Source organism: Pelobates fuscus, chromosome 2 (genome assembly GCF_036172605.1).
Source record: "Pelobates fuscus isolate aPelFus1 chromosome 2, aPelFus1.pri, whole genome shotgun sequence".
Taxonomy (NCBI): Eukaryota; Metazoa; Chordata; class Amphibia; order Anura; family Pelobatidae; genus Pelobates; species Pelobates fuscus.
Window position 1 is genome coordinate 181,025,405 of NC_086318.1, and position 13,269 is coordinate 181,038,673.

Genomic DNA, 13,269 nt, shown 5'->3' on the forward strand with positions numbered 1-13,269 from the left:
GAACATTTATCTTTTCTTGGCAGACCTTAATAGATAATGCTCTCTCCTCATAAGATTGTTTGTTAGCTTTAGAAAGACTGTAAAATTCAATATAAAGATCGGACAAAATATTGTCTATATTCCTTTTTTGGTGGCTTGCTCATTTAATCCAGTGTCCCCTAATAACTACTTTACAAGAGCACCATAGGCATTCCTTGGATAACTCCTCAGATGTATTCTCCTTGATAAAAAGATCAACTAACTTCTCTATATGTTCTACATTTGCTTTATTTTCTAACAGATAATCTGCCAATCTCCAAATTGGGGGCGGGGGTCTCATATTAGTTACCACCAAGTCTGCAATTACCATATCATGGTCTGACCAGGTATTTTCAACAATGGAAATTGAAGAGATCGCCTGTACTAGATTTAAGTTACCCAAAATCTGATCTATCCTGGCAGCCGAGTTATGAGGGATAGATCTATGCGTGAAATTCCTTTCATTGGGATGGGACAAACTCCAGCAGTCGTACAAATCCGCTTTCTTTATCACTCTACTTAATGACGCTGCCTGTCTTTTCAGGGTTTTATCTATCCTCTGATTTTTAGCCAATTGCTTGTCCAATAAAGTGTCAAAAATACAATTAAAATCACCTGCAATCATAACTCTACCAGACCTAAAATGTTAGTCAATGTTTTAATTGGGTCTTTATTAGGTAAATACACATTAACTAAAGTATAATCCGTCCCATTCAGTTGGCCCACCAGAATGATAAACCTCCCTTCCGGGTCTAAATGGTTAAAACAACAATCGAAAGTAACTTCCTTAGAGAAAATTATTGAAACACCACATTCCTTTTTTCCTTGTAAGGATGTAGAGTAAATCAAGGGATATTTTTTATAGAACCATAATTTCCTAGACTCCCAAGTCCAATGGGTTTCCTGAATAAACCCTACTTGTATTTTCTGATTAACAAGAGTATTATACAAATAGCCTATTTTAATAAAATAATTAAGGCCTTGGGCATTAATAGTCTATTTTTCTTTTTTGGGCTCCTTGACCATATCTGCAATATGCATGACCAGTTAAACATATTACACACCTGACAAAACAACATGAAGACATTCATATCTACATAAAAGCCTGGAACCAAAAAATATTCCACGTACTGGGAATCCCATGGAATCCCACAGGGCGAGGTATAGAAACTCGGAGTGTCTTATAGAGAAAAAGAGAGAGAGAGAAAAAAAAAAAGGAACCAGCATCCTACTGAGTATCAATTTATATAAGAACCGTTTTCCTATTACAATCAAATAACCAACCTTCAAATCTCTTACTATCCCCTACGGTCAGTATATTATTGTCTATCCCAGAGTTTGTCTGTGTCTGTATGTGGGTATGCTTAATGTATAATTAAATGTTTTACTCTGAAATGAACAATATTTTGAATTAGAAAAAAGAAATATACCAATAATATGTAAGGCTATGTCTTGCCACCCCAGATGATTGAGTAATATATAAGCACACACAATATATATATATATATATATATAAAATACAGAATCCAGCGCACTCGCTTATTAACTAAACAGTGATTTCAAATCTTAGAGATTGTAATAGTTTTATTTAAAAACACCTCACCTAGGCAAAAAATGATTTTGGCCCCAGCAGCACCCTATAATGTATGCATGTTTAGGTGAGTGCAGCCCTCTTGGTTTCTTTTATATATATGGGAGTCCCAGGCCAACTTCTTGGTTTTGCACCCCTCCCTGTTACAGGTGCCTCATTCCAGGACCCTATTTAGCCTTGACTTGCAGAGAGTCCCAGTAAGGAAGTATTTCCCAAGTAAGTGGATTAATCTCATAAGAGCAAGCATTAGGCTGCTATTAGGATAGGACCTGCCGAATATGGGGTACTTTGACGTAGTTGGCAGGCTTATGCAATGTATGATCATATAATGTAACTAAACCCCCATCATTTTTTGCCTAGGTGAGGTGTTTTTAAATAAAACTATTACAATCTCTAAGATTTGAAATCACTGTTTAGTTAATAAGCGAGCGCGCTGGATTCTGTATTTTGTATATTTTGGCCCCAGCAGCACCCTATAATGTATGCATGTTTAGGTGAGTGCAGCCCTCTTGGTTTCTTTTATATATATATAATTTCCAAGTAAAACCTGCACTCGAGAACTTGTATAAAAATAAGAATAGCTTTTAATCCATAGTCAACGTTTCAGTTCACTTCAGTAAACTTTCATCAGGACATAAATAGCATGTACCATTACTAACTGACTATAAATAAGGAGAGTTCATTTACCCGACTTCAATCACCTGTGTGCCGGTGTGTACCGCTTCCGCATGTGCATGCGTGCAATAAAGCTCATTCCCGGATGTTGTCATACTATATATGTATGTATGAATGTACTGAATGTAATTGCTTACCCTCTTACAATCTCCTCACAAAATATTCAAAGCTTAATTTTGGAGTAAATATCCCCACAGACAAAGTGTATCTTTGTGCAGCAATAATGAGAAATGTCCCAATACAGCATATCCCTTTTCCTTACACCTTATCTCTTCAATATCACTATATCACTTATATTATTCTGTTTTTCCTGTTGCTGACCCGGTTTCATATTTTGACTATTCTGACTCTCTGTATCCTGTATCCCTTTGACCTTGGCTTGTTTTCTCATTCTTGTGTACCTCTGTATTCGTTGATCTATACCTTTTTTACTACGATTCCACACCTTTTTAGGCATACGTTAAGTCGAGCCACTCTAAGATCCGGTATAGAATCCTGTTCTTTCTTCTATTTTGGCAAAATATCCTTCTCACTGTATGTAGGGGTTACCGCAATTCTGACATTACGACAGGGCCATGGACCCTACAGGGTTAGGACAGCAGCTATCCCATAATGAAGCACGTATGGAACAAATGGATCATAGGATGGACCAATTTGAACAAGCGTTGCAAACCATACTGACTAGGACAGCATTTATCCAGCAGGATCCACAAACCGGTTCCGCAAGTTTCCAAACTCCTCCTAGAATCTGCTCAAGCTCAACCTGGCCCTTCTATATATATCTCACACCTCCACCTAGATAGGGTACATTGCAGAGTTTTTTAATGAGGTAGGGGTTAATTCAAATTGTTGCCCAGAATCTTTTCTTCAGACAGGGCTAAAATTGCATTCATCATGAACCTTCTGACCGATAAGGCACTTGCTTGGATTAACCCTTTGTAGAAAAATGATGATCCCTTCGTTTATAACTATTCCGAATATATTACGTCTTTTAGGAGGGTATTTGATCCCCCAGGGAGAGAAATAAGGTCCGGGAAAGCTCTCATGAAAATTAAACAGGGTAATAGGTCAGTCGCTGATTATTGAATTCCGTATGTTATCTTCGGAGGTATCGTGGAATAACAACTCCCTCATTACTGCCTTTACAGAGGGTCTGTTTGATACCTTGCTGGATGAGTTAGCAGCTAGGGATCTACCTGATCAGTTAGAGGAGTTGATTTCCTACACATCCCATATAGACAGGAGAATCAGGGAGAGGAGAAAAACTAGGGACGCTACCCAACTAGCACCTACATTTATTAACCCGGCGGTACATGCACCAGAACCTTTGCAATTAGGTTCTGATAGGTTATCGGAGGAGTAAAAATCACATTGACGTAGAGAGTGGTTCTATCTTTACTGTGGGAAAAAAGGACACCTCAGTTTGCCCTTCTTGGCTGCAAAACTCACACACCTAAGTCCTAGTAGGGGACTGGCCTTGGGTGTTAACACTTTGTCCCCTATAACACCTCACATTTGCTTCCTTCTACCTATACCCTTACAAAAAGGGTTCTTACACTTCTCAGACGCAGGCATTATTAGACTCTAGTGCTGCCGAGAGTTTCATTGATTTAGCTTTCGCCACCAAGCTAAACTTACCCCTTAAAGAAAGAGACACACTCTTAGCCATTGAGGCCATAGAAGGTAGGTAGCCCAATTCTAGAGCCTACAATCACTCATGAGACAGAGATCTTATCACTGACAGTTGGACTCTAACACCACTAGATAATAATGTTACAGGTCATTACTTCACCTTCTGCTCCTATAGTGTTAGGATTTCCATGGTTGTACACACATAACCCTAGCATTGATTGGCAGAGAAGGGATATAATTTCTCGAGGATCTACATGCAGGAACTCTTGCCTTCAGAACATCTTACCTGTTCATACCTTTAATGAGCCCACAGCTTAACCTTTATCTACCAGTGTACCAGATCAGTATGCATACCTTAAAGAGATATTTGACAAGAAGGAGGCTGAGAAGTTTCCTCCTTACAGGTCATATGATTGTACCATTAAGCTCCTTCCAGGTTACATGCCACCTAGATCTATCCTCTATCTCCTCAGGAAAATTAGGTAATGGAGGAATACGCCCAATTCTCTCTGGCCAAAGGTTTTATCAGAAGGTCATCCTCTCCTGCTGGAGCAGGTTTCTTTTTTGTCTCTGAAAAAGAGGGGGACCTTAGACCTTGTATCAACTACCGAGGGTTAAATCGTATAACAGGTAAAAATGCATATCTGATTCCTCTGGTTACTGAGCTGTTTGACAAACTACATGGTTCGACTGTATTCCTCAAACTGGATCTCAGGGGGGCTTATAATCTGGTCAGAATCCGCCATGGTGATGAATGGAAGACGGCCTTTAACATCAGAATTATGAATATACCGTCACGCCTTCTGGCTTATGTAATGCTCCGGCCGTCTTCCAGGATCTCATAAACTATGCTCTTAGAGACTACTTAAATTGTTTTGTTCTTGTATATTTGGATGATATTGATACATTCACTCTGCAGTGAGCAGAGTGGCTTTCGCAGGCCAGCCACTCCTTCTTCCCTCCTGCTCACAGTGACAGAGGAGCGTCTAACCTGTATGTGCAGAGAAGGGCAGGGCTAGAATTGGAGGACAGGTGGCTCATCTTAAGGTAGGGGAAGAGGGGCTTGGGGGATCTTCCTGTGTAGTGTTTTAAATTCGGGAGGAGGGGAGGGTATTAAATTGAGGAAGTGAGGGGGCACTGTATTAAATTGCTGGAGGGATGGGGGCAGTGTATTAGAGTGGTGGGAGGGGGGCAGTGTATTAAATTGGGAAAGGGAGGGGCAGTGTATTAGAGTGGTGGGACGGTGAGCAGTGTGTTAAATTAGGGGAGGGAGGGCAGTGTATTAAACTAGAGTGTTGGGAGTGGGGGCAGTGTATTAGATTGGGGAGGGGTCAGTGTATTAGAGTGGATGAAGGGGGAGCTGCGTATTAGATTGAGGTGGCTGTGTATTGGGGGGCAGTGTATTGGATGGAAGGACAGTGTTTTAGAGTTGGGGTGCGGGGCAGTATATAAGAGAGGTGGGAGAGAGGGTGGACAGTGTAGATTTGGGGGAAGTGTATTGGATTTGTGGGCATTGTATTGGATTTGGGAGTAGTGTATTAGATGGGGCAGTGTACTAGAATGGGGGGAGAGGACAGTGTATTAAATTGGGTCTGCATAGAGGCTCTGAACGCTCCCCATGGAAATGCCGGCTGTCTGCGCAGCTTTTTCTTTTCCTACGGCAAAGAATTGAATTTGCTGAGATCATCACGTTTGATGATCTCAGCCAAAGTGAAGAACACACTCATAGGTCTTCAAAATCAACAAGATAACGTAATTTGTTTTTTTTAGAGCTGTGTAACAGCATACATTCACAATTTCAGTCCCATTACCAAACTTTTCTAAATATGTGAGGTAGTTTGACTGAAACATTGGCTATATGCAAATGCATGTCTCCTTAAAATAAATGTGCTCTTTTGTTTACTTTGAAGCACTACAAGCGTGAGGACATCCAGTGTCAGTTAGGCAACTTTTGTTACACTGTACTTTTCTAAATAAACCTACCTTTCTATGAAAACTTAAGTTTTTGGTTTCCTGCAGCCCACATGAAGTTAGACCTTAATTATTTGGCTCGTGTTAGCCTTTTAAATTTGACATGCTTGTCCTACAGGCTTGCAGGGCTCAGTTCCAGATTTGAGACAGAGTGGGGGGGATGAGTGTTTGAACAGAATTCACTTGAGCAAGGGGGGCCTTGAAGTGATGGGCCAGCGGTACTCTTCTAAGTTGCAGTACAACATATAACAATACCACCCCAATACTCACAATAGATGTGTAGAAACTGAACAGTGATGTATATGGAGAACCTTCTCGGCTCTTCTTTTATTTCTCACTTCATTTTCTTTTGTTCATTTTTTGTTTCTTTCTTCAGTATGTTAAATTGTACATGTACATGTGTTGATGCAAATTGCCTGGTAACAGATGTAGCTGTAGGGGCTGTCGAGTGACACTATCTTATTATACTAGATTGATTGGATGATGTAACGTGGATATGATGGCTGTCTCCACTCATGTTGCAAATGTAACTCATGCAATACCACGTGATACCCTTGTATGTTTAAAAACGCAATGTCATATTTGTATTCTATGCCTGTACTGTTTTGTATTAAAAAAAGTAATTAAGCAAATGGGTTGACTGCTTACATTAGGGTTAATCAGGGAATGCTTGGAACCATAACCACCACAAAACACTTTAAAGGTTATATTGCTTAGAGTGTTCCTTTAATAATGGTATTTTTCTGTATTTTTTAGATTTCAAAACCAAATGAATTTGACATCATGCTGAAGATACCAGTACAACGAGTTGAATTGATAGACCTTGATAGTGGTGCTTTTTATAAATGTCAATTTAAAAGGCTACCGAAAAATAATCCATGGAACAGGTATGCAGATGAAATATCAAGGTTGATTTCTCCCAACGAAATAATTACTGAATTACGAGATATTATTGAAAATATTATAAAGTCAGGTAAGATATTAATTTTCTTTTTGGATAAAATTGATCTCTTCTTTAAATATCCTTCTGTACTTATCATAAATCTTCATATTGCGCTTGACTGGAGATGATCACATTAGCATTTCCCATCCACCATGGTGTAAGCATAATTACTATATTTTCAGCAAATACATATCGTAAGACACTTAATGAATTCTCACCAAGCAACCATCAAATCACTTAAAATTCCATTGGATAGGTCAGGCTTTCAGATTTTCAGGTTTGATAAAGACCTAATTAAATGTCAAACGTTGCTGTTTATGTTCTGGTTCTCCAACTAAATCTGCTATGTATGTACCTTGAGTGCTTGAATCACATTTCTTTTTAGACCTGGAGCGTACCTAGAGCATTTGGCAAATGGGCAGATCTTGTATTTGGCTCCCCAAACCCAACTTTTTTTTTTATTCTTTATTTTTGTGGTGCGGAAGCTTGGTACAGTCGCGTGTGAAGTAGCCCAAAGGCAATCCTCTAGCACAGTATAGACAGTTAAACAAGAGGTACATAGTTGAACTAGCACATTTTTGAGGTTAAGTTATGTAATGAACAGTGTTGATTTTCGTTGCTTAGGTATACATATAACATATAGTAACATCGCTTTGCTTTCTAGGCATGAAATTAATATGCTGTATCAGAAGCTAGTTAAACATTGAGTAAGAAACCACTGGGTTCTGCTTTAATCAGGAATAACTTCACATGAACATGTTAATGTGTGGCAGGGGGCCTTAATCTACGTCGGGTGTGCTATAGGGGTTAACATCTGGGTGCATAATTATTATGATGGCTAGGTGTGTTCCAGGCTGAGTAAAGAAAATAAGAGAAAATAAAAAAATTTAAAAAAGTCAGTGTTAACCCCTTCAGTCCAGTGTGAGCGTGGTCGTGTTGCAATCTGTTCAGATAGTGCATTACCCGGAATTGCAGGACATGATTCTGGTAAGGCTGTGCAGTGAATGTTTCAGCCAATACCTAGTGTTTGGAAGTCCCGTTTATTGCCGTTGTGAGTCCCTTCTTTGGAGCCCCCGAGCGCGGTGTCCCCACGTCGGGAGTTAGCTCCGGTGGTACCTTGAGGGGTGTGAAGCCGCACAGACATTCGTTTTGCAGCGTTGGCCTTAGGGATCTGAGTCATGCTGTGCTGGATTTTGGCACAGGGTGAGGTCCCTTTGTATGTCGCTTGGGTAATGGTCGCATGTTTATGTGATGGCGAGTTGGAGCTTGCTTTTGCGAAGCCTGACTCTCGTTCCCGCCTTGAGGTCCGCTGAAACCTGCATCGTCGGATGGCCGCTTTGGAGGCTCTAGGCATGCGCCTATATTGGCTGCGCCGTGTTGCTGGTCGGATCCATGCGGTTACCATTGATTCTGCATGGTGGTAAGTGGCTCCTCGGCTGTGCAGTGCATCCCAGAATCTTTTGCATAGCCAGTCGAGGGTCCCCTGTGGAGGTGTGGACGGCTTGTTGTGGGCATCACGCTCATGGCGTCTGCACTTGGTGGCCATATTGGTAGTGCTTTGGTGGCCTGTTGCCCCTGCATGCCGTGGGGTGAACTCGCCTGTTTTTTGTTTGGGTTGGTGCTTCCAGTGGGGACTGGGATATCCCCCACGGTCCATGGAGGGGGGGGTAGGCTACTGTAAAGTCGCTTGAAGGCCCCAGCGCCGAGGGGATCGGCCGCCTCCCCAGGCTCCCCCCGCCTCTCCGCTTTCACGGCTCCGACGGATTCCAGGGTTGTGTCTGTCGATTCTGCGGAGCACACCCGACGTGGGTGGTGCACCTTTAGAGGACCTTGGGCCATATAGCCTCCGCTTTTCCCCGTTCTTCGTTTTGCAGCCCGTCTCTCGGGAGCTCGTGTCAGGTACGTCTGCACGGCTCGGTGTCCAGGCTCCGCCCCCCACCCCCAACTTTAAAATGTAAAATACACCCGCAATCCTTTTTAATGTTTTTAAGAATATATTGCACAAATTTGTAAGCTGCATGTTAGAAATAGTCCCCTTAAGGCCCCTGTATAGACTACAATAGAGTCTAGTGGGCACTGGAAAGATGTCTCTCTAACACTCTGGTCCCTATTCGCAATATAGTAATATAACATAGCTCTCTGATACCCAGCCCAAGTTGTCTGTTCTCACCTTAATTACTGTTTCTGGCTGCTATAACTGGTTGGCAGACCTTCTTCTTCTCCCAGCCTCTTTGTGCATCTGTCCCCCCCCCCCCTTTGTGTGTGTCTTTTCCCTCTTCCCCTCTCTCTGCCAAGCCTTTCTGTGTGCCTCTTTGACCCCCCCAGACCCATTGTCTCTTTCTTCCCTCAGCCACTTTGTGCAAATGTTTTTCCCCTTGCCCCTTTCTGTGTCTCTTTGCCCCCACAGCCCTTCAATAAGTCTCCTTGCCCCCCTTAACCTCTCTGTGTACCTCTTTGTATCTCCCAGCCATTTGTGTGTCTCATTGTGCCTCCAAACCCTCTATGTGTATTTGTCCACGAGTCCTTCTGTGTCTGTTTGTCAACATCCCCTCTTGTGTTCTTCTTTTGCCCCCCCTCATGTGTCCTTCCTTTGTCCCCCCCCTCCCCCATAGAAACATAGAAAGATAGAATGTGACGGCAGATAAGAACCATTCGGCCCATCTAGTCTGCCCAATTTTCTAAATACTTTCATTAGTCACTGGCCTTATCTTATAGTTAGGATAGACTTATGCCTATCCCACGCATGCTTAAACTCCTTTACTGTGTTAACCTCTACCACTTCAACTGGAAGGCTATTCCATGCATCCACTACGCTCTCAGTAAAGTAATACTTCCTGATATTATTTTTAAACCTTTGCCCCTCTAATTTAAGACTATGTCCTCTTGTTGTGGTAGTTTTTCTTCTTTTAAATATGGTCTCCTCCTGTCTTGATTCCCTTTATGTAGTTAAATGTTTCTATCATATCCCCCCTGTCTCGTCTTTCCTCCAAGCTACACATGTTAAGATCATTTAACCTTTCCTGGTAAGTTTTATCCTTCAATCCATGAACCAGTTTAGTAGCCCTTCTCTGAACTCTCTCTAAAGTATCAATATCTTTCTGAAGATACGGTCTCCAGTACTGCGTACAATACTCCAAGTGAGGTCTCACCAGTGTTCTGTACAATTGCATGAGCACTTCCCTCTTTCTACTGCTAATACAACCTTATACAACCAAGCATTCTGCTAGCATTTCCTGCTGCCTATTACATTGTCTGCCTACCTTTAAGTCATCAGAAATAATCACCCCTAAATCCCTTTCCTCAGATGTTGAGGTTAGGACTCTATCAAATATTCTGTACTCTGCCCTTGGGTTTTTACGTCCAAGATGCATTATCTTGCACTTATCCACATTAAATGTCAGTTGCCACAACTCTTACCATTTTTTTAGTTTAACTAAATCATTTGCCATTTGGCTTATCCCTCCTAGTATATCAACCCTGTTACGTTGACATAACCCTGTTACGTAGAAATACCTTACTCTAGCGAAAGGGACCTCGCCACTGAGGGGACGGATTGCCAGCCTAAAGCCTTGGGACTATGGCCCCTGGGAGATTGGGCACTTTAACAGCTTTTGAGGCCTATGGACTTCTATTGGACTGTGTATGGCCCTTGTTAAACTTAAACCTGTGACAGATCAATCTGTCTAAGTACTATTTGCTGGTTCGTCTATTTTGTATACATTCATGGGATTACCTGCCCGTATGTCCCTGTTCGTTTATTTCCAGTGATACCGAATAAAACTACCGAACGGACGGCCACCCAGAAGAGAAATGTGCTGCTGGTTAACCTATTGGCCTCAATTAGAACGTTGTGGCTAACCGCAGACACCTCTTTATTCGAACCGTTTGCAGGGTGGTTGTCGTTCGTATGCCGACCACGAGGCAGCGGCCATTTTAAACACGTGAATGAACAGCGGTGTTTGACGAGGAACTTATGGAACTCCAAACGGACACTTTTTCTACCGAACACCGCTAAAACTGCCGACTGTCCTTCTTATCATCGGGTATACGAACGCCGGTCCGTTCGGGACTTTTTATTATACGAATGGACTTAACCCAGATAGCCATCCCCTGGAGTCAATCGTATACAGAAAGAACAGTGTGAAAGACTTTGACTCCATGGCGATTGAACTGTGTGCATTGGGTCTGAGCGCTATTCGGTAGTAATGTGCGCTCAGATCCAGGCTGTCTGGGGATACGTTACACGAATTAAATGCATTTGGTAGTTTTACATTTATGGATTTTTATGTGTTTTTATTATACTATGTACTAGGGCGGCCAGGTGGTGCCGAAACATTGGGGGGTTATTTTGGATCCGTGTTTCTGCCCTATTAGGCTTGTGAGAAATCTGGTAAACTATTATTGTTCATTATTTACATGTTGCCTATTTTTTGTTACTTTATATGTTATTTGTATGCTTAAACCTATTGTTGGTTTATTAAACCAAGTTATATATTACTTGTGGTTTCTGGTGTGTATTCTCCTTTTTTGTCTAACTATTGTTTGTATTGGTATTTGAGGGAGTACCATTGAGGAATAGCACCCAGGTGATTATAGTCTTTATTAACTGATTGTTTCTCCATACTTTATTCATTATATGTTTATTATACTATGTAAGATGGCGGTTTGCCTCTATCCCTGGAGATAATTGGATTTCTTCCCAGTTATCTCCAGGATAGAGAGGAGGGAATTACTTGTGCAAAGGGGAGTGTTTATACCCGAGCCACTGTGATTGGCTACTGTACATTATGTGTCCCAGTCTTCCTTCTGGTCCCCTAGGGTGGGAGACCTGCATAAATACCGGGTAAGTAGCCCTCATTAAAGCAGATTCCTGTTTTACCCTCAATACGGAGCTTGGTCTCGTGTTTGGGGGGATTGCTACTTGGAAGTATTATTTCGCCAGTTCTAGGAAAGAAGGAGTTCAGCTGATTCTTTGTTCGGGAGGTTTGAAACATTCCCTTATAGTCTGTTCGGGAGTTTGGCGGTCTATAGCAACAGCGCCTGTGTCTCTAAAGGGGGAAGATCAACTAAACGGCGGTTTCACTCATTTATGCTGGGAGTGTCTTAGCAAAACCCCATGGCGATTTCATTCTGTTCGTGGGATCTGAGAGCTGTTCGGATGTATTGAGCGCTCAGATTCAAGATATCTGGGTATAGCTTGAACGTGGGGGTTCTTTTCAGTATGATAGGAATTATGTATTTTTATGTGTATTTACTGTTGTTGTAAATGGAGATATTTTCTGTATGCTGGAGATAATTGGCTTACCACACCCAAGCCATGCTTGCAGTGGGTCAAAAAGGGATTTCCAACTAACTTTTGAACCACTGGACCAATTTGTAGGATTTTGACATATGTTTGTATGGAGTATGCTGATTCTGAAAATGTAAGTTGTGAATGTGATGTATACTTTTAAAGTTATGAATATTGTGTAAAATTGTGTATTTTTATGCCTGTGATAATTACATTGTGTTCAGTAATTATATCACAGGCAGAGGGGAGGATTTTGTGTGTAATTGCTGGGAGTGTCTGAGTGTATTGTACGTATTGATTGGTTGTTCTTCAAAACCCTGTGGGCAGTACTATGTGTGTAAAATGTGCATAAAAGCAGAGTGTTGGATTAAAGCTTGAGTTCTACTTCACCCTCAATTTGTAGTTCCGTCTCTTATTGGGGAAATCTGCTACAAGGGATTGCTATGCTCTGCATATTCCCTTGCTATAATCACTCCTAAGCTCTTTTAAGAGCTTGTTCCTGCTTCGCTCTGAAAGAAGAGAGGTTCGGCCTGCGGTGGTTGTGGTGTCTGCTAGAGTGCTTGGAGCCCTCCGAAAGCGCTAGGAGCATCCTTCAACAGAGGTACCCAGTCGGGGTGCCAGGCGATCCATTACATTGGTGGCAGCAGTGGGATGAAGCCCTGGAGAAAGTACAGTATTGGCGAGGTGATCGGCGCCTCAGCAGAAGGCAGCGAATGCTGGCTCGAATGGCAGAGCGGATGCCCCTCCTGGGAAAACAGCCCCTGGAAGTGTGGGTGACTAGACTCGAGATTCTAGTATATGCAGTGTGGCTCGACAACGCATACCAGGCAATACAGTGGTATGCAGCTCAGTGTGTCCCTGAGATGGCAGAATATGAGTTCCCAGAGGGTGGGGATTACGATGGCCCTGGCCTATTTTGGGATAATATTGATGATGAGGACTTCGGAAAAACTACTGACTCTCATTTTTGGGACCTGTGTTACAACCGAGAAGACATGCTGGGTCTCCCTAGCGCTATTGACCTCGAGGCAGACCTACGGTATTTGGTCACCAAGGAATGAAACCTGTAATGGGATTACCAGCGACTCATCAATGAGGCCCGGGAAGAGACAACCGGTCCTCTTCCTCAACAGCAACTAGAGATACCTG

At 42.2% G+C, this 13,269-nt stretch overlaps 1 protein-coding gene across 1 annotated transcript in view; it reads left to right on the plus strand.

The window, feature by feature from the left end:
* LOC134586244 (cyclic GMP-AMP synthase-like) overlaps positions 1 to 13,269 on the plus strand; it is a 50,963-nt gene that overhangs the window by 15,327 nt on the left and 22,367 nt on the right. Inside the window, exon 2 of the mRNA XM_063441737.1 lies at positions 6,644 to 6,860. Coding sequence (XP_063297807.1) covers positions 6,644 to 6,860 — 217 coding nt within the window. The remainder of the gene's footprint in view (positions 1 to 6,643; positions 6,861 to 13,269) is intronic.